Genomic DNA, 21,982 nt, shown 5'->3' with positions numbered 1-21,982 from the left:
TGTTTCGTAGTTGATAGCAGTAGGTTCAGAATTTCATCAAATCGTATTTTCTCACATTTTTGAGGATATGATACCCCCCCCCAAAAAAAACAGTAATAAAAATCAGTGTTTTACTACAGATCTGGTAGTGAAAAAAGCTTTTTTCATAGCTTTTCATTTAATCTATTACTATTTCTTAAAATAATAAATAATGTTTACTATTAAGTAATTTTTGCAGAGGTGAGTCCACTGAGGACTAACCATGTGACAATACTTTCTTGCCAAGCATTATCTATGGACAGGTCTCATTCAGCCTCAGTGTTTAACATCTCCAACCTGCATGACAAGGTAGAGAAGATAGCAAAACCCATGCATGGTAGATCCTATCGGTGATAATCCTGAACAGATGTTGGCAATTACATGTCAAAAATATTCAAACTGTCAAGAGAACCAGTCAGATTCTCGTGCACAGCTCTTCAAGATTAGAAAGGCTTTTCCACACATTATATTGCATACATCTACACTAAAATATAAACTCAAACAAATTCTGTGGTGTAAGCTTATAGGGACACGTATTACAACTAATTGCCGCATTCACATGGAGTATAAACTAGAAATGGGAATTGTGGAATTGAAGTTTGAAGAAAACCTATGTATGGGTCTAGGGTTTACTGCCTCATTCCAACATTAATGAAAATCAGTGGAATTACTGAAAGAGCAAGGTACTTTTCATTGAAAGTGTGTGTCAAAATACAGCTTTTAAAGAATATTTTAAGATGGTCATTCATTAGGGCTGGTATTGCTTGAAATCAGTTGCTATGTTAATTTTTTTCTTTAAAAAAAAAAAAGAGTAATCTATTAGCAGAAAGGTTTTTTTTTTAACTTTTCTCTAATTGGATTGCCATTGAGAAAGGGTTTTTTTTTTCCTTGGGAAATAGAAAGTTGAGCATAGTTTTACAGATTAGGTGGGATAGATAGTAGTGGCTAATCAGACAGAAAAGGGGAGTTTCCTAGCTTCCTTTGCTAGCAATTTGAAGGCTAACTTGAAGGGACAGCCATCTCCAGGGGACACCGTTCACTTTCCATCTTCTCTCAGGTTTGAGCCTCTCAGAGCATAGCCTGTCAATTTTGCTGAGTTATATAAATATATAGCCATTTTCAGCTGTCCTATATCGGAGTTGGAGCTGAAGGTTGTTTTACAGCAAATGATAACATTTGGCTTGTTTTTTAGTGGGGGAAAAAAAAAAAGTGTTGCGATTCAGAAAAACTTTATTTAAAAACACACCCCAAAGCCTTCCAATGATACTAAACACCGAGTTGTTCCATTTGTTGGTTAATGGGGGCGGGTGGGGTGGGGGGTAGTATTATTTGAGTAATACATAATAAATCATATTTTCTTTATTTCTTTCTATTTGATTAGGGTTTTGGTACCTGCATTTTTAGGTACCAGTAACTAAATTATTTGGTGACTGAACTGCACAAAGATACACTAATAGAATATCTGGCCTTAGATTTTATTGTCAGTATTACCCATCCTCCCTCAGTATGTTTAAATTACAGATGTGGAGGGCTACACATTGCCATGGAAGACCTAGCTGCCTGTAAAAGACAGCTAAGGTTTCTTTTTAAGGTTAGCAGATAATTTGAGAGGAGTCGGTCCATTTTTCAGTTAGACATATATTTTAAAAGAAATATTGGGCATGATGCTGCTGTTTATTTGAGATCAGTCTGAGGTTTTAATGATAACATGGGCTTATGCTGAGATGAAATATTTTTCCACAATAGGCTTAAAAATGAAAAGGTGATGAACAGTAATATCTTCCGTAAGATTTTTGAGTTCAGCTGCTAGAGGGAGGAGGGGGAGATTGTTATTTTTGCTTCCTCTTTTACATCTTAGGTGAAGAATGCTGAGATGTATTCTCTTTTGCAAATATCTAAGCTTTTCCTTGATAAAATTGATCACACTTTTCCATCAGGTAGTTATATTTGCACAAACAGACTTGGACTCAGCATGCTCAGGGAAATTGCTTACCGAAAGTAACGGGCCAAGTCCTCCATGGTGTAAGGCTTCTGTCCAGCAAAGCACTTAGAGGCTGGTTTTCAAAGGCATTCTGCTTCACTTGAAATCAATGAGTTTCACTATTGACTCCAGAGGGAGTCAGTAAAGCTAACAATTAGTGCTTTTAAAAATCTCACCTGCCTTTAATGCCTGGCTCTAAGTGCGCAAGCAGGCACAGGGGGGGTTAGGAGACACAGACTCACAGGTCTCAAGATCTCCGAAACTCTCAGGGTCCACTCCCCTGGCCTAAGGCTGTGTTTATTGTAGCTCAGACCTGGCATGATATTTATTTCCAGATTTCTAACAATCCTTCAAAGGCGGAGGTCTTGGTATCTTCCTGAAAAGTCTGTTCCAGCATCTCATTGCTTTCTCCATTAGAAGGTTTGCCCTGGGAAGATGGGGTCAGATCCAGAGTCAGCAACACAAACATAAGCATCTACCAGCAGGCCATGTGCTTCCCTCTCGCTGGACATCTGGGGCTCAATTTGGTTGCCGTCATGCCAGTGCCTCCTGCTCCCCAGGGCCATGGATCACCTGCAGGTCCCATCTCTGAATCCAGACCCTTATCCAGCCTCATTCTTTATTGGTGCATTATCAGCTCTTTATTTTTTACCTTAGAGCCACTGTGTAGGATGTCAGGTCAGTGCCTCACTCTCTGTGGCAGCCCTTAACACAGCACAGGACCTTCATGGATCCCCTCGTGGATGCCCCTGCACTAAAAACATCCATTTCTTTCTGTTTTCCAGATTTGCCCATGATATCAAGAGAAAGCAAGTGTTGTGCTGTAGCTGGATATCTGTTTATCCAGGCTCATTAAATGAAAAAAGTTTCTAATTCCTTCAGGTATCTCTTATGTTCAGGTGCTTAAAATTAGGTAAGATTTTCTCTACAGGAGCATAAAACCTGTACCTCTCAGTAATTTTATTTATTAATTAGCATCTTGCACATTGCCATGGCAACTGGATTCATTCATTTTCAAACTAGATAGGAACCATGTTCAGCAGCAGAACAACCCACTAAAGTCACTCATTTGTCTCCCATTACCAGCGTAGCCAAGTCCCAGTGTGCTCAGTAGGAACCTTTCCCATGACAGTAGGAGGGTCTCAAATCACGGTCCATCTGCATGGAAATCACCGAGGTTTTTGATAACTACCGACTGATGTAATATAAAGCCCTGAGGTATGCCCTTCTGTGCCTCCCCATCAAAAGCCTGCAAAATGCAGGCTGTTGTCACCATCACCACCAGGATTTTGTGCAGTGCCTGTATCCAGAGAAGCTCCACTGCTCTTTCTGGAGCAGGCGTGTACATCACAGACATCTCACATAAAATGACAGGATACTGGCGAAAGGTGACCTCATAGCAAACTGGGCCGAGGCACTTTGGGGCCTGATCCAGCTCCCGTTTAAGTTAGTGTGAGTCTAAAGGCTATAAATAGTGTTGTGAATGTTATCCAGTACTTTACTGATCACCAGAAAAGGGCTTGGAGCACAAGAATTAAGACTGTGCGGAGGAGACTGACCCTTGTTCACTGACTTCGATCCCACTGAACCCCCCCTGCAGAGAGATAAACGTCATCCTTCTGGTGGGTGAATCACTTAACTCAAAAAGTGACTATCCTAGAGGTGAGAAATACATGGCATATTTGTGTTTTCTTTGGAGACTGACCTGACAGACACATTTCTATGCAAAGATGGTCTACAGGGATGCTGACAACCATCCAAGTTTGCCAACATGCTATTACACTCTGCTTCCCCATGTCTGAGTGGCTAATGACAAAATAAATTCATCAAGGATGAGCCCTTCTCTCCCCACATGCACACGACTCATGCAGACATTTACAAGACACATACATATCCTCAGGAGAAGGAGCAGGCTAGGTGAAGATGATTGTGGTGTAAGTCACACTCCCTTTTTTTTTTTTTTTCTGTTTTTCCTTTTACTCCCACCTTGTTTCCAGACTGTGCGTGAAAGTGTCTGATGTTCTGTAGGTGATTGCCAACATCTAGTATGGATGTCATACCGAATTATGCTAATACTTTCTCACATCTCCTAGAAGGAATGGATGGTGTTTTGGGATCTTGCCATTTCTCATTGTTTGGTGTTGCTTGCATTTTCTATGGCTTCTGATTTGCATTTGAAAACTGATTATTTTGTTAACCTCTGAATGTGGTAATTTCTACCTGCATTAACAGGAATGTTTGGGCCAAATCCTTCTTGCTTTCTGCAGATGTCAGGCTGCCTATACAGCACTCATTCCACTGATTTTGGATTTCATGGTGTTTTTCGTGTCATGCAAGCAGGATTTGACCCAGAAATGTGGAAAGAATTCAGTGATTCAGGAAAAGCCTGTATCGATTACTTCACAGGGAGTAATCTATAGACCCATTGTCATTAACAGCTTTGGATCAGATCCTCAGTTCTTTCTGCATGCTGCCTGGTTTGATGTTTGACTTGCAAGAATTAAGTAAATGCCTTTAATGCCCCATAAATAGTATCTTGTATTAAGCTATATTGCAGTGCTCTCATTGGCACTATTTCAAAGGAGGATTATTTATCTAGAAGATTTAACAGTGCTCTAAATTTGAATACATCTAGCATTGCTTTTACAAAACATGGAATTGGTTCAGAGAAATGCAGAGCACCTGCAAGACGTTCTGGGTGTCCTTATTTCCCCTCAGCCCTTCCATTTATGAGACACAGAAAGTTTAAGTGAACAGTGATTTAACCACTTGCGTTAGCAGTGAGTTGTGTCAAGCAACTTGATGGACGCTACCTCATTTTCTGAGAAAATTTTGTTTTTAAAGGCTGAGAAAAAACAGTTAGACTGTAAGTATACCACTCCTCAAATAGTTTTCCTGGAAAGTTTTAACAAAGGTCCAGGAGGCAAACTACAAGTTATTTTTAAATGGCCTTTAATTAAGAGCAATTGTATTACTAAAGCATTCTCTTCTTAAACCATTCAAAAGTCTGTGTGCTATTAAAACAACAAAAGAAGAAAAGAAGTAAAGGGCAAAGACATATTATAAAGAAATTATTTGTTACCTGCAAGGAATGAACTTGTAAAACTAATAGTATAGGATTACTGTTCTATTTAAAACCCCAGTAAGTAAACTGGGAAAAACATGTTTCTTGAAATGACCTTGAAATTAACAATGCTGGGGCCTGATTTTTAAAAACAGATAGTCTTTATTGGTGATTAGGATTTTGTAGGTCTTGTTTCCTAATATCCCTGTTTCACATTAGGACTGCTATTGTCTGTGCCCATGTAAGATTAATTACTGGGCTCCAAGCTCATATTTGTATTACAAACAAACAAATGTGCTACAGGGATTTCACAGAGGGTACCGCCATAAAAGAATCTGTAGTTTGGCTTTTTTCCCTTTCTTAAGACTGGGTTTGCATTTGGACTTCCCAGGGTTCACCAGCTTCAGTGAAGGAACATCTGTGCATTCAAAGGACAGCCAATGACGCGAATCTTCAAAAACATTTCAGAATATTAGATAAAATAAAAAAAAATATTCCAGTGCATTTACAAATTTCTTCTTCTGCACCTCACTACTTGTTTAAGACCTGGTTGTCTTAAAGGTCTTACTGTGAAACGGTGAGACCCCAGGAAATCCTTCAGAATTGGCCTACAACTAAAGCTATTTCCAGGTTGGCTATAAAGTGCACCCAAGATTAGATTATCAGAACAGCTATGTTTCTTATTTAGGCATCAAAATAGGTAGCCAAATCTACAGACAGGACTCAAAAGTTCAAAGCTGGCCTTTTTCTAGGTACCTGAATAAAATTGACCTAATCTGTAAAACCTCTTTCTGGTGAGGAGTGCCAACAGCATGAAAATCCAGCTTTTGGCTGATGTTTGTACTGCAGTATTGTTTGTTTTATTTTTAAGTAGAGCAGGGAAGTGCTTAACCTCTCCCTCTTTACCATGCTTTAAAGAGGCAAATGAAGAATTTAGTGGAGGAAGGGGGGCTACTTACACCTGACGGGTCAGTTCCTTTTGGTTAAAAGGCCATTTTATAGACGTTAATATCTTTCATAGGTTAACCTAATGGCAATATCCCGTGCAGGTGTGGAATAATTTAGGTTGCTGGATACAGGGACTACTGGACCTGTTGGCCATTCTAGCAGCTCGTCCTCCTTTGAGAAACTATGATCACCCTTACTCTAACTGCTGAATTTTAAGCAAGACCAAAACCCCATTTCGCCTTCCTATGAGTCCTCAAGCACATTTTCATATTATTTTAAATTATACAGCACTAGCTCAACGTTTGTGGCTGCCAAACTCTTGGGGTGGAATTCCAGGGAACTGAGATTTAATGTGTATGATCATATTCAGTGAGCAAATCGATGTGCTTCTGAGTATTGCCCAGGAGAATTCCTCCTGTTTCCTCTTTGCATTTTCTTTTTTCCATTTAACTCAGTTTCTCTTACTGCTGCCATGCTGGTGACACTGATTATCAGCAGCACTGATTACTACTTATCGAGTATTAATTAAATATAAATAGGAAAGAAACAACAAGATTGCTACCATTGTGCATCTGATATTAACGTACAACTACAGCATGCAAGTTTAGAAGAAAGGCCTTTCTTTTTCAGAAAGAGTGCTTTTCTGTCGTATTCATGTAATAGTCAATCAGCTCAAATAGTGCTGATCTCCAGGAACACTTCAAAAGCAAGCAATATTTTTTGAGAAAACAGTATAATTATTTATAGCTGTATATTTATAGAATAATAAACTGAAGCTAGTGAAAAAACACAGGAGAAGCTGATTTGTGTGACCCAAGCCTTTGGTGTTTGTAATAAGATGATTTATCTACATTGGCAGCAATAAAATGATTAACTTCGCCCAGGTATTGTTGGAGCCTCAGGTTGGTTTACTCAAATAGTTTCCACTGGGCTTATTTGATTGCCCATATTATTTAGTTTATTTCTAATCCCAAATTTTTGTTGTCTTAAGCAAATTAATTGGAGGCAGAGGAATTATTCATATGAGGACAGCAGGCTGGATTTGGCACTGAAATATGTAAAATAATCATGGAATAAATAACATTTCCATACCTTTTCATCTGTTTGTGTGAGGGATAAAGTTATCAGAATCACCTGAGTGATTTAAAACTAATTCACATTCTCAAAATTCAGTGGGATTTAGGCTTTACAGCCTTTACTGTAGCTCCATGAAGATATAAAAACCATTTTGTATTCTTTATCCATGAATATTTTTGTATCTCACTGCTCCTCCATCCAGTTCTTTCCCTCTGTTTTTAAATCAATGTTTGTGTAAGAGTAATACCAAGACCTTCTTTCCAGACAAAAGTAGACCAAACGAAACATTCATGGGGATCATCTCTCATTTCTGCTGCCCAGTTACAAACACGTAATAGAAACCCTTCCGATTTTCCCTTTCCATGGAGAATTTCATCATGAAAAGTAGCTATCTGCAGACATGTTTCAGCCTCTCAGTCTATAAACTCTTGGCTTTTATCTTCCTAGGGCTGAAGACCATTGTAGGTGCACTTATCCAGTCTGTTAAGAAACTTGCTGATGTGATGATCCTGACCGTTTTCTGCTTGAGTGTCTTTGCCCTCATAGGCCTCCAGCTCTTCATGGGCAACTTGCGACACAAGTGTGTCAGGGACTACACCAAGTTTAACTCCACCAATGGCACATTGTATTTGGATGGTAGGATGTGGAACACCTCAGAGGAATTTCTTAGTGATCCAGGTAAGCTCTTCTTTACCTTGTTGTCTGGGTTTTGGTTGGCTGGTTTTGTTATTTATCGTGTTGACCAAAATGTGTAAGTGAAGCAGCAAATGCACCATTACGTGACTACTGGCTCTTCAGGATGTTGATGTGGTTTCAAAAGACATAGGTAGCTTTTTCTGATCTCTGTGGTGCCTTCACAGGTCAGGCTGAAAGTATTTCTGGTGCTTTCCTGTGATACATATTAAGGTCCTTGCTGCATCATTCATGATTTTCAAAGTTTTAAGGAGTCTCATGATATTTTTCTTAAAGCTCCCTTTCCTGGAAATAGTACTTACATGAAAATTTCAGCTCTGTGCGTGGGCATGGTTTGCACGCTGTTCCTTTAACACAATTTATAGCTCTTGCATTTTCTAGCAAAACTCAAAATTTGAATGAAGTGTCTTAAAAAATCAAAAAGCAAAGCAAAACAATTCAGTATTTATTAATCTGAAAAATCCCAAGAGCATTTTTTAAAGGAAATGTTATGCTATTGGGGCCCTAACTCATTATCTAGGTTGGGCCATCCTGTGGTATCTGGCGCTCTGATGTTTGTTATCAAAAGGCTTGTTTTCTAGGCCAAAGCAATTTTTAATACTTTACAGTCTGCTATACTTTGAATTACAATGAAATAGGTTCACTGAACTAATTTATTAACATCTTAAAAAAATAAGCATTTTGTGCAAGTAAACTTCAAATTGTAAACAAGCGGCCCAGCTGTTGCTGCTCCAAAACTCTCTGAGTCACTGGAGGACCCACACCAGTTGCACTGGACATGGACTCACATCCAAAACAATTCAAAGATGCTCCTGAGGGGAAGGAAGCAGCCAGACTGATGTGTATTTGTAGGAACTTATGACCAGTGACCTTTGGTATTTTATTTATATTGAAGGGAAGAATGAACCACATAGTCAACCCATTACCTGGAAATGTGGTTGGTTGGAGGTGTGATAGAGTCACGGGGTAGCTCTGCTCTGACTGTGTGGACCCTGCAGTCCTGTATCTCCAGCCACCTGCACTATAAAAACCCTGTGCCTGACTCCTGGAAGTTGCCTGGCTTGACCCAGGGCTTTGTTGAAGACCTGGCACAAGGTTGCCTCCAACTCCTGCTGGCTCCTTAGCATTGTACACCTCTTCAGCCAGGCTACATGGCTCAGGGATTGGGCCAAGGGCAGTCCCACCATTCTCCACTGGTGACTTCTGCCTTCCTGCTCAATTCCTCTCCCTGCAGCCTGAGCAGCCTTGGAAGCAGTGATGTTAGAAAAGTATCATTCGAGGAATAAAAAGCTCACCATTGGTGTCTTTAGGCGTGATGTGGTTGATGCAGCATTAAGGAAGGGCAGTCCACAAAGCTCTGCCTGAATGAGCGTTGTCTTTGGGGCTGACCCTGACCTTCATGTTACATGTCCTCTCTATGTCCCTGTGTCAGAGCCTCTTGTCATCTGAAAGGGAAAAAAGCTTTTTGCCAGAGCTAAAAATCCATGCTAGATCTGTGCTGGCTGGTGATGAGCCTGCTGACATGTTTTCCCAGCCATGCTCTCCATGCTTCCAGCTTGGAGATGAGTGCTCATGGAGCTAGTAAAGATCTCCGTGTACCTTTGGTGGATTAAAGCACTTTACAGCTCATTCACCCACAGATGACTGACAGCACTGTGAGGTGCTGCTCTCCCTCTCTCACAGAGGCATTGAGAGATAAAATAAATGATGGCTGGAAGTATAAAGCCCTGCAATAAGGGTGAAGGGATGAAATGGAGCTGTGGAGATAGTCTGGCCCTCTGGAAATGGAAGTAGGGTAAATGTACCACTGAAGAGTCTATTAAAAATACAGTTAATGTCAGGGCCAGCTGCAGCACTGCTTTAAATGGGAGGAATTATACATCTGCTCCAGCATACCATGAGCAAGATTTTTGTGTGGTCCAGATATGGGGAGGAGGGGATATGCTCCCATAAATCCATTTAGTAAATCCAGTTACGGTTAATATGGTCATGAAAATATAGTTTTTATCACTGAAGGAGATTTACCTATTACAAAGATTATCAACTCGGTGAGATAATGGATTAAAGTGAATTAAAGTTTGACCATGTGGTATTAATAGAGTAATAATAATATCAATGAATGCTTTCATGTTTTTATAATATCTGAAAATAAGGACACGGTGCATTATGGCAAACAGCCGTCAGTTATGGTGGATGCACAAAAATTATTTAAATAGTTGAAGTGTTGAGTCAATGCAGCAGGCCACTGAAGAACTAGAAGAAAAGTAGATTTATAGGAAAAGTGTACTGACCTCTGAATAAGAATAATGAAGTGTTCCTCGAAATGCTGGAGAAGATGGCTTAGCTATTAGGCTGGGGAGAACAGTATTAAGTAGGATTTTCATTTAGTGTTGACTATTGCACTAAAGCAATTCAAAAATGGAAGGACTGGCTCATTTTGTAACTAGATGAGATAGTGCTTTATATTTCATTTTGCATAAGCATTATGGTGAAATGAAGTGACTGTTTCGCAGAGTAGTACTGACCATAATTTAATAACAGTCCGAATTTCAAGTACTGAAGGGAATTAGGCAATACATACAGTTAGATTAAAGTGTAGGCAGACCAAATTAGATAAAAAGAGGAATATATTAAGAAATGGAGTAGTGTCAGTGTTTATTCTGAAGAAGAACTAGAGAAGAAAATTGGCCAACATGTTGAGATAGAGTTCACTTGAAGGGAGCACAGACAATTAGAAAAGCTCTTTGGAGATTTTGAAACCAATGTGGCTGAGTCACTTAGTTTGAAGCAGGGATGCTAACCTAAAAAAAAGAAAACAGAACCCTGAAGTACTGTCAGAGATTCACAATAATACGTTCTTTAAAAAAGGGATGTAAAGAAATAAAGGAGTAAAAAACACTCAGAAGCAACATTGGAAAAATGAATTAATTCTGTTCATCAGGACACCAAAATAGAGAGTCAAAACAGGCTGATATGCCAATTCTGCTCTTCTTGGAAATGCAAAGTTTGCTTTGGATTCTTTGAGGGAGTTTTAATGTTTTAAAGGACAGCAGGGAGCCTCTGAAATGCCATCGGCCTCCTCTTGTGCCTTTGAACCTTTTTTGCATGAATGGAAAAAAAAAGAGTGAAACCCTAAAAAGGATAATACAGTGAAGAATTGCCTGGTGCTGCAGAGGAAATAGCTGAGACACTTAGTCATGATGTGCAAAGAAAGATAAGAACTCGGTTTTCAGTCTTTCTGAGCCCTTTTTAGCTTGAGATAACTGTGCCACAGGCACTTGGTACAGGAGACATTTTGGTTGTGTAGAAGGCCTGGAATAGTTTCAGCTCTGCTTTTTTACTTAAAAATTACTTGATATCTGGACTTAATTGTATCCTCTTTCCTTAGCTCCTATCAGCCCTCAGGCAAGGAAGTTTTTCTCATTGGCCTTCTCAATCCTTTTGATTTTATAGCTGGGGAAAAAAGTCAGTTTATAAACTTTGTTTGCATCATCATTGGCTTAACCACAATTACGTGGTAACACTTGATTTTTGGGTGATCCTTAGGAAATAACCACCGTGCTCCCGGGGTTCAGGAACTCCTTCCCTTAGCTACACGCTCAAGACTCACAAGTACTTTCCTGCTCTCCCACTGTGGTCGCCACGACTGTCTTGGGTGATGGTGCTCCCCCTGTTCCTGCCTCTGCCACTGGTAGAGGCAGCGTGCCAGCACTAGGACTGGTGGTGGCAGGAATTCTGCTGGCAAAAGAAAAATATTTTTTTTCCTAAATCGGAAAAAAAAGAAGAAAAAATATTGGTCCATTCCTGTGCGTGATAGATCCATAAGCAGCCAGCTCCGCCCACCTCCCTTTTCAGGCCTTTGGCTGTTATTTCATCTTTCCTGCATGAACTGGCCAATCCTACGCTACAAGGCTGCTAGTATTGTTGAGAATTGTTGGGTTCTCTCCTCCTGCTGTACATCTGCCATGAGCTGATCATATACGCTGAATCCCATCAGGATTACAAATTTCCTACCTATCCCTTCAATGTTTTGCTTGCTTTTTCCATCATTGCAATAGTTCCTGCAGCTGGAGGAAGTGCCAGGTAACTTGGGAAGCAAGGGACAGAGCCCTTAGCATGGGGATTCAGTGGGAAAATTCAGGCTGCGAGATCTCTTCCATTTAGCTTCACTAATCACTAAGTCCTAGCATACAAAAGTGACATTGAATATTCCTGATCAGACTGTCAAGAAGCAGACTTTCTTGGCATTGTCATTAAAAGCTTAATACTGTTAAAGAAACTTCATTTGAGCTACCGCAGGTGCCTCTGGTGTCTCAGCTAAGTTCCTGGGCACAGCAGTCGTGGGAAGGTGAGCTTCCTGCTTAGTCTCTCTTCAACTCACATTGGAGATGCAGGTCTGAAATCTGCCTTTTGGTGGGCAACATCTGTCTCATGAACAGGAGGATTTTTCTATTCTTCCCATCCATTTAAACGACTCTAGGTCTTCATAATTTACACACCAACCTCTAAGAAGGCAGCTTATCAGAAAAGTTATTCCAGTCTGGTTTTGCCATCCATGAGTAATGCTTACCACTGCAAACCTAGGAAGGGGGAAAAGGAAGATTAAAGCAGAAGTAGCTCATCAGGTCTCCCAACCTCCTCCAAAGGACTGTTCTTTGCCTGTATGAATGGAGTGTGCATTGGGGGAACAGTTGAGCATTAGGTAGAATCAAGCTAAAAAAATTTTGATGCCAAGCGCAGGTGGTGAAGTTAAAAGGGAGGCAACAGGTTGTTCATCTGGGAAATGACTACTGGTAAGTAACTACTTTCCTACCTGCCATTCTACATGTAGTAAGGGACTGCAATCAATAAGCCCAAGGAGGAATTTTTGTTTTAGACATTGATAATAACAAACCAGGGAATCTGAGGGTGTAGGTACAGCAGTGCCATGTAGAAAGATGAAATAAAGGGGGAAAAAAAAGTGTAAAATATTGATAGTTTACATCCACAGTGTTATGAAAATTCTGAGATCAATATATCAATATCAAAGTTCTTGAGCTGTCCGTTATATTTAGGAGACCTAATAGTGCAGAAATACCAGCTGATAGAAAGACTGCAAGCTTAATTCCAGTATTTGTAAAGGTTTCTAGGAAAGCAGCTGCAAATAGTGTGCTTGAAAGCCTGTCTTAGGTTGTGGTGTTTAAATTAAAGATGTATTTGATGAAGTGAAGCTTTATGAATGTGTGAGTTAGTGGACTGAAAGCTATATGTTGTCCAATATGTCACTGGCTTAGAGAGAGAAAAGATGTACCAATGGACTGAGTGTAGCTGGTTCACATGGCTGATGATTGTAGAATTTTTAATGTCATTTATGTGTTCCATTACTAAAATGGATTATTGACTAGTCAGTAAGCAGTAAGTAGAAATCTGAGTTTAAATAGTGTGTTCTTTTGTAGAGCAGGGCTCAGTGTAAGTGCTAAATGCATGAGAAAAAACACTTAAGAAAAAAGCCTTAAAATTTTCATAAAATTATTATAATATCACTTATGAGATGATAGTCTCAAACCCCAGTATTTTCTTTTTCTTTAAACTAAATACCCTACTTAAGACACTCTGAAAAGGTCTTGTTTTCAAAATGTTCTGTATATGTTTTCTTTTAAAATCAGTATCTTGTAAGGTAAAATAAACCCCTGTAATTTCTTTTAGATAATCCTGTCCAAGCAACTGAAATAATAAAAAAAAATAATAATAAAAAAGAATGTTTAAGCTTTATTAACCTTTTACTTGGAAGAATCAACTGCTATTTTTATAACTTAGAAGAGGGCTGAAAAGGGTTGTTATTTTTTTCTTGCAGACTAGTTTCTGGCATTCATTTCATGGCAGTGATTTTTCTCTTCTGAAGTCAAACTGTGTAGTTACAAAAGGTCTTGGGGGTGGGGGGGCTGGGGGGGTGGGAGGCGGGGGAAGCTTTAATTAAGAAGAAAAAGTCCAGATAAATATAAATGTAATATCTGTTTTGTCATCTCCAGTCAGACCTGGAAGACTTATGGTTGCTTCAGGTTCTATATTTAGAAAGATGCATAAAATACATGAAGTTTAGGTCCTTATTTTAGGTACCTAGTCTTTGCAGCTCCCAATTACATACAACAATGTGATGGGAGTGATTCAGAGAAGGAACTTTCTGAGGTGGCCTGTGGAGGAACATGGTTCATTTTCCATCCTTTAATCATAGTAGGCAGCCTGGGGAGGTGGTCCAACAAAACCAGCCACGTTAGATGCCAAAGGCTGAGGAAGGTGAGCACTTCTCATAGATAATCTCTGCTTGCAAAGCAACTGGCTGAACATTGATGTGATACCCATCCAAATCATGGTCTTCCTGTGTGCTCGAGAAGGGTCCACAGAGCTGATAAATCAGAAGCAGTTCCAGACCAATGTGAAATCATTCTGGAGCCTTTACACATCCTCCTCTTTGATGTTCTAGGTGTAATGCACTGTTGAAATAAACGGGCATGGATGCTGAGGCATATATCTGTGAATATATAGAAATATACGTGTGTATGCACATATATCTTCTCTAAGCTCTGTGCCTGATTGTTAGCTCCACCTGACAAATTGCTTCAGTTTTGCTTTCAGAACCACTGAAACAGAACTGTATGAACAGATATTCTGAAACTGTATGACAACTGTATAGAAAGTAATGATGTCCAAGTCAGATAACAAATGGAGCAAGTTTGGGGAGAGCTGGAGTGTTGAGGTGTTGTCTGAGGTGGTAATAGAAGACAGTGAATGTTTAATGAGTAATTATGGAGATGGGAAGAAAGAGGGAAGCAATACATCAGGTTGAGACTGGAATAGGTGTTTTATTATGCATGATTGTGTATGAACCAATGATTAAGACAAAGAACCTCTCTGGGCTTTCAGGCTGTGCTTGTCAGCATGGAATCTAGTCATGTTACTCCACTGCTAACTATAAATATTGTGGCTTTTTTCAGGTGCTGTGGATCTTTTGATAAATACCTTCATAAATGCTCAAGCCTTAATTTTCTGATGCATTATTAACACGGGTATTGTATCTGTGCACTTTAATGTTTTAAGCTAAATAGTACAAGGACGGCTGAGCAAAAGGAGTACAAGGATCAAAAAAAACATAGGAATTGGTACTGTTGTATCCAACACAGTCTCTTCCAAAACATTCAGTAAGATTTTTTTTTTTTTTTGGCCTTGTGGTGAAAGAGTAAATTCTTATTTTGTAACAGTTTGTAAAACAGGAAGATTTGTCCCCCAGGTACATTTTTTTTGCCCTCATCACCACATTTACTGCTCATAGAAAGGAAAGAACTACTAGAGGAAAGATGTGTTGCAAAAGATTCAGATGGAACATTTTCAGACTTTTCCAGCACCTTCAAATTGTTCATAAACTCCCAAACTAAAATACCACTTGACTTGCACAGTGATGTGCATTTGAAAGGATCTCGTCTGTGCCCTTTGGAGCCTGTCCATGGACTTCTGCTTGCTCTGGGTTCAGCAATAACATGCCTTGCAAAGGCAAGAGGTAGCTTTCACTTTTAACACGGAACAGTCAGTTCAGGTGCACTGTGAGCCCACCAGCAGAGAACAGCTTGCATTGCTGCTTTCCCTTATTGCACTGGTTCTAAGGAATAAGTAAAGAAATATTTTCTCCTGATACTTTTCATCAATGCTGAATTCACCCAAGTGAGGTGGAGATGAGATATGGGGAATTGCCAGGCTCAGTCTGGCCTTGGTGTACCCACAGCAGCACCTGTCTGTGGCACTCAGAGCAGCCCCATGTGTTCCAGAACAAATTAGTAAACCCTGAAGTATAGATATTTTTCTAATTTTTTATTAGCATTAACTATTATAACTCTAAATATCCATATCTAGATAAGCAACAGAACTCTCTTTGAATGTTTTGACCACAGGGGCAGCCTGTGGCAGTAACTTCAGCAGTTGAAATGGCAACTGTAGTGAAAAATATTTCTTTTATCTTTAGTTTTGAAAGTATTTTCTCTTTTTTTTTTCCTGTTTCCCCCCTTCATTTTCTTAGGGCAAAAAACATTGTTATCATGTTCTGTGACTGTGAGCACACAAAGCTCCCTGTTCTCATTTTCCAGAAAACATGCTATTTTTTTTTCTGTTTTCTAAAACATGCTTTTTTGTCTTTTCTAAGACAAAAGATTTCCATTCTTCCAATTGTTCGTCTTATTAAAATTTTCCCAGTCATTCTTATTACCTGCTTCTCAGTACCCTCCAGTCCAGCAGTTACCCTATTGAAAGCAATGTTGTGGTCTGTCTTCTGCATCACAGAATCACTTAGGCTGGAAAAGACTTTAGGATCATTGAGTTCAACCATTAACCCAGCACTGCCAAGTCCACCACTAAACTGTGTCCCTAAGTGCCACATCTACCCCCAGGAATGGTGACTCAACCACTTCCCTAGGCAGCCTGTTCCAGTGCTTGACAACCCTTACAGTAAAGAAATTTTTCCTAATATCCCACCTAAACCTCCCCTGGTGCAACTTGAGGCTGTTTCCTCTTGTCCTGTCACTTGTTACTTGGGAGAAGAGACCGACCCCACCTGCCTACAGCCTCCTTTCAGGTAGTTGTAGAGAGCAATAAGGTCTCCTCAGCCGCCTCCTCCAGGCTAACCCCCCCAGTTCCCCCAGCCGCCCCCCACCAGCCTTGTGCCCCAGCCCCTTCCCCAGCCCCTGCCCGGCTCTGGACACACTCCAGCCCCTCAGTGTCCCTCCTGTAGCGAGGGGCCCAACCCTGAACACAGGGTTCAAGGGGCGGCCTGACCAGGCCGAGCACGGGGGGATGCTGTGTGTGACCCCCGGGCAGGGCCCGGCACGGGGCCGGGGTGACCCTCACACAGCTCGCTTGGCCCCTCGGCCCAGCCTGCCCAGACCCTGCAGAGCCCCCTGCGCCGTCCAACTCGGTGTCATCTGCAACGTACTGAGGGTGCACTCAGATCCCCTCGTCCAGATCATTGATAAAGGTATTAAACAGCACTGGATGAGACAAACACTGATTTATAGGTTATTTCCTGTATAGTACTCAATCCTTTTCTTCCTGCATCTCAATATTACACTTTTCTTTGATCACATCTTCATATTATACAAAAATATTGGCTAAGGATCCCTAACTGAATCCATATCTCTTAGCTGAAATGATACAGGGTATGTAAAAGTTGACAAGGGTGAAGATGGATGAGAATTTCTCCTTCTCCGCTTTACTTCGCATTCTGACAACATAATGCCTAACTTTGCATTTTTCCACTAATTTTTTTAGTGGAATAGGTGTTTCTAGTGTTCCTCCTTCAGTCCTGGCCTTGCAGTTGATTGATCAGGAAAATACTGTGTAGAGTAGATTTTTTCATCTCTCTGCTCTTCCTCTCTTTCTGTTGTACTTATAAATGTAATAAAGTGGTGCAGATGCAACTCTCTGTTAGCCTACAGAAATACGGCACATAGACTTTTCATCTTAACCTTTGTCTTCCATCTCTTAGTCAGTGTTTGATCCAATTAATTTGTTTTCTATATCACAGTACAAGCAGGAGTATTTTCTGCTATTTTTCTGGCATCTGCCTGTAATCACAAATGCATTCAAGCCTTGTCACAGCTTTTGATTTTAATTCTTTTGTGCCAAATGTATAAAAAACCCTCCCCAAAAGACAAAACCTCTACAAAACTTTCAGAGAGCACACTTTGGCATTTTGCTGCCTATTCATGTGAAGCGTACATCCAAACAAGTGGTACTAAATGTGCTTTTATTTATGTGCTGTGCAGCCTACGGCCTTAAGAGCATGGGTCTGTGTGACTGGTCAGACACAGAGACATGGAAGGAGGCTATCTGAAGAGGTTTAAATGCCAGCATGAGTATTTATTGCTAGTTATTGTCTCCGTTCTCATCTTTGTTGGGATGCTCATGGACTTGGCATGGTACCCAAGCCAATTTGACAGCATCTAAATTCTCTGTTCCCCTCTAGTGTGCAGCTCCAACTGCTCCTGACATGCTTTCCCTTCCCTCCTGACATGTTTTTCCTTCCCTTGGACCATACAGGCAGCACAGACCAGGTACTTTGGATCCTTGAGGCTTTCAGAGCCTCTTCCTAGTGCACGGGAGCCATCTAGCAGAGGGCTTGATTGATATTTTTAGTAGCTTTTTGTCAAAGCGGGAAAAAGCTGTACTATCAAAATTGGGTGTGTTTTCTAGGCTATGGTGACTGCTGAGCCCTGGCTGGGAAATTGCTTCTATGGCTTTTCTCAGCCATGGGAGAAGCACTGGTAGGAGTCTACCTGTCTAAGGACACTAGAGCTTAAGGAGACTGCTTTCCTCCCTCCTCCCAGCCCCTCGGTATCTCCTGCAGGACAGCTCAGGGCTGTATTTATCCTAAAGTCACATATTAGCCAATGCTGTATGTAAGATTCTTAAAAAAAAAAAAAAGCCATCCCCTTAATCTCTGTCCCCTCTACCCACACAACCATCCTCACAACTAACTCTTCCTGTTCATTTTTAAGTGGAGTTTTGAAAATGTCCTTCCAGACAGTTCTGGGGTATGGTGGCAGGAGAGAGCTGGGCCAGAAGTGAGTGCCTGGGGAAAGAGGGAGGGAAGGATGGGAAGCAAGGAGAGCACCTGAGAGCCTGCAAAGCCCAACAGAAGGGTCGGCAGCAGCAAATGCCAGGGGACAGCAGAAGAGAGGCTGATCCCCTGTCACGGGGTGGGCAACAGGAGAGTAACTGATTATTATAATTATTTGCAGTCCCCTTTAACAAGGAAGAAGTAACTGGCAGTGCCATTTATTCCCAAGCATTCTTCCCTAATAATACCCTTAATACAGCCTGTTCCATCGCTTTTGTGAGGCATGTTTTTCATCTTCAAACTCAATTTCATTTATTAGAGACTTCACCGTCTGTGACAGAGTGTGCATGCAGCAAGTGCAGCAAGGATTCTTTTTAATTATTATGTATTACCAAGAGGTACAGTGTGTTTGTGCCGGTGGGCGAAAGGGCGAGGAGGGGGTGTTATCTATTTTGTTTCTGTGTCACGTATCATAACTGTAAGGTGATGGGGCTTTCTGAATTGCATTTTAAATTTGGAATCAGGACGTTTGGTGGCTGACAGTGCTTTGTGCCAGCCATAGCATGGGGAGAAAGTCCCCCAACCAGTGAGCACCCGTGTGCCTGCAATAAATAGTCTCAGATAACAGACACCTCTCTGAAGTTTTTGTTCGAAAGTCAGCCAGAGGACTCTTCTCCGGGCAGTGACTAATGATATTCGAATGCGTCTCTTTGTGCAAATGTGGCAATATATACTTGGTTTTCAAATTGGAATGAATTTGTTGTAAGATGAGTCAAAATAGCATTTCAGTTGGGTGTTCAAAGGAGGAAGAGAAGCTGGACTCAGAAACCATGTATTTAAGCGGACTGTAACCTTTTTCATTTTTCTGAACTAGAAAATTTTCCTTTCCTTTGCACAGAAATGAGGACTTCTACCCTGCAGCTTTAGGTACCCCACTGGCTTTCTGCTCAGTGGTGTGATGTAGGTGTGGAAAGTATAAGCTGGAGCATAATTTTAATTAGAATTAATTATTTTTTTGAGGAAGTTTGTGGTTTGGGTTTTTTTTAGCTTGACATGGAGCTGTTGTGAATGTTTGCTCTGTTAGAATTGCCTGGTGTGGAAGGGAGCAATGCAGAAACCTGTAAGATATTAATAAATCAGGAAAAAAACCCCAACAAACCAAAAAACAGAATGAAACAGCAGCAGTGATGAGAAGCTTGAGGAATTGACTTTGGAAGGAAGATATTGCAAGAATAGTCTAGAGGGATTTGTGTATTTTCTCACTACTTGCATACAGCAGCTTTAAAAACACGGTCATTGCTGCGTGCTTGGAGCAGTGTAGGAGGCAGAGCATGGATTTGCAGGAGACACAGCAACTCATGGAAGGAAAAACGGGGTAATATATTTTCATCTTCCTAATGCTGTTGTAGCCTTAAGCCTTAAGGGACCACCGATGGTTAGGGCTGCTCCCAAGCTTCTTGGTGTCCCTGGAGAGCCAGGAACTCTGAGGATGCTGAGGGGATTGAATTACTCTGGGTTGATGTAACTGTAACTGAGAGCTGGATTAGTGAACGTAATTTCCTGGGCTGTGTTTAGTGTAAGGTCCCTTCACTCTGGTGATGGGGAAGAGCAGACGTTACTCCACTCTGCAGTCACGGTTGCTGTCTGGGCTCCATGTCACATCTAAAAACAGCTATCAGTAGCCTCAACCAAATAATAATGTAATATATAACAACTGTGCTGCATAATATTTGTTATTAACCCTTTCCTGAAAACAATTAAGGGAATTCATTGGAGGAGTGTTTATTCTTTGATGCTACAGGTGTGTTAATGTCAATACTAAGGAAGAGGTGATCCATGGTAGGTGGAGATAAACCTCTACTTCTTCCCATTTAGACTAGTTGTGGTGAGGTTATGGTAGTGTGAGCTTTGTCATACCCTGTACACAGCAAAGGGTGTGGGTTTCTGGCTTTGGGTCAAATCTTGCTGTTGCTGGTCCTTGAGCCACTTTGGCTGAAGCAGTTGCCATTATCTCATTGTCATTTGTAGGTCGACAAAACTCTGTAAGAAGGTAGTAAGCTGCTTGTGAGCACTCACTTTACAGGATTATTTTACTGAACTCAGCAGCTTTAAAACACAAGCCCTGGGAAGACAACAGCAACATAGTGGATTCATCATACACCTGTTTCATGGTAGCGGAATCAACCTTACACAAGTAATGCAATGTCAGGAGCATTGGAGATACAGGGTCTTAGCATGTATTTATAAGGCTCAGGCACAAATGTGCATATGTTTTGGAGAATATAGCATCTGGTTATTAGAAAACATATTTCTGTTGATTTTTTGGCTGCTGATTACTGACAAAAAATGTTTTGTATTACTGAAAAATAGATGAGTTTATTTGGCAACAATGTAGTAAATATTGTGGGACTGACCAGAAACTGATATGAAGCCAGTGTTATTGTGGCCTGTTTTAAAAAAAAATATTTTAATATGATCAAGTAGTTACCTTGCTCTGGAAATTCCTGTAGAAAAGTTCCTAAAAGGCATTGTATACACGGTAACTGTGACATCAACATTTTAGTAAAGCTGATAGAAAAAAAAATATTAGAATTTCCTTTGGAAAGAATGGCATGTTGTATAAAGATTATGTACACACACACACACGCATACAAACAATACTCTTTTGCCTTGATTTTACTTCAAAAAAATGAAAAAATCTAATGTGGAGGTTTTCAGTTTTGTCTTTTTTGTTTTCCTGTTTTGTTTTCCACGGACATGCTGAATTTTTTCAGTGAAAAAAATGACAAAACAAAACAAAACCAAACCTATTTGCAATCTTGCAAGACAATGAAAAAGTCATTGTTGTTTCAGGTGGCGTTGATCGGTTTGAGCAGTCCATGTTTCAAAGAGAAAATCCTACTGTAAATGAAAAAGGAGCTTTATGTTCTTTGTCCATGTTAGAGTTAACTGATGGGAAGCAGAGGCCACCGGTTAATACAATACAGAGGTGCTTTGTTCTTAAAAGCAGGAGTGATGACTGTTTGCTTCTTAAAGACCTCTGATTGCCTGGCATCCTTCATTGAAATCCAAGCCAACTTGCTTTGAATGACAAATTGATTGTTGTGCACATTTTTGATAATACAGCGATTTGTCTCCTTGGGCCTAATACTCTAATCCCCCCTTCATTTGTCAGCAGGGAATCGGCAATCCGGCTCTTCCTCAGGCTGAGGTTTGGCACGGCAGCTGTGACACGCTGCTGTGCAGCTGCTGTGCAGCTGCAGACCCCGTGGTGAAGATACCCCCTCCCAGCAGCTTCTACACCCCGGTTCCTCAGCACAGTTCATAGCACTCTTTGGTGCCTGCCACGTTGCTGGGTTTAGAACTGTAAATTTTTAAGTCCACAACAGACAATAGAATTTTGTCTGGTTTTGAGATTTTAAATTTCTTGTTGGCCGAGTCTCCTTTTTTTCTTCTCACATCTGTCTTCTGACTCTGTTCTTGTCTTCTGATTTGACTGACCAGGAGGTGTTGGTTTAGTCTTCAACCAGCACTGTGCTCCGGAACTTCAATCAGCCCTCAAAGAATGTGGTTAACGCACGGACAGATCTATGGTCCTCCCACTCTTGGCATTTGCAGTATG

At 40.7% G+C, this 21,982-nt stretch overlaps 1 protein-coding gene across 3 annotated transcripts in view; it reads left to right on the top strand.

The window, feature by feature from the left end:
* The window catches only part of LOC130148743 (sodium channel protein type 5 subunit alpha-like), a 215,420-nt gene that overhangs the window by 56,456 nt on the left and 136,982 nt on the right, over positions 1-21,982 (top strand). For all 3 annotated transcript variants that reach the window (XM_056337668.1, XM_056337667.1, XM_056337666.1), the window contains one exon: positions 7,536-7,766. In XM_056337668.1, coding sequence (XP_056193643.1) covers positions 7,536-7,766 — 231 coding nt within the window. The remainder of the gene's footprint in view (positions 1-7,535; positions 7,767-21,982) is intronic.

The sequence above is a fragment of the Falco biarmicus genome, chromosome 4 (assembly GCF_023638135.1).
Source record: "Falco biarmicus isolate bFalBia1 chromosome 4, bFalBia1.pri, whole genome shotgun sequence".
Lineage (NCBI taxonomy): Eukaryota > Metazoa > Chordata > Aves > Falconiformes > Falconidae > Falco > Falco biarmicus.
The sequence above is the reverse complement of the archived record's forward strand: the minus strand, read 5'-3'. Positions and strand labels throughout refer to the sequence as shown.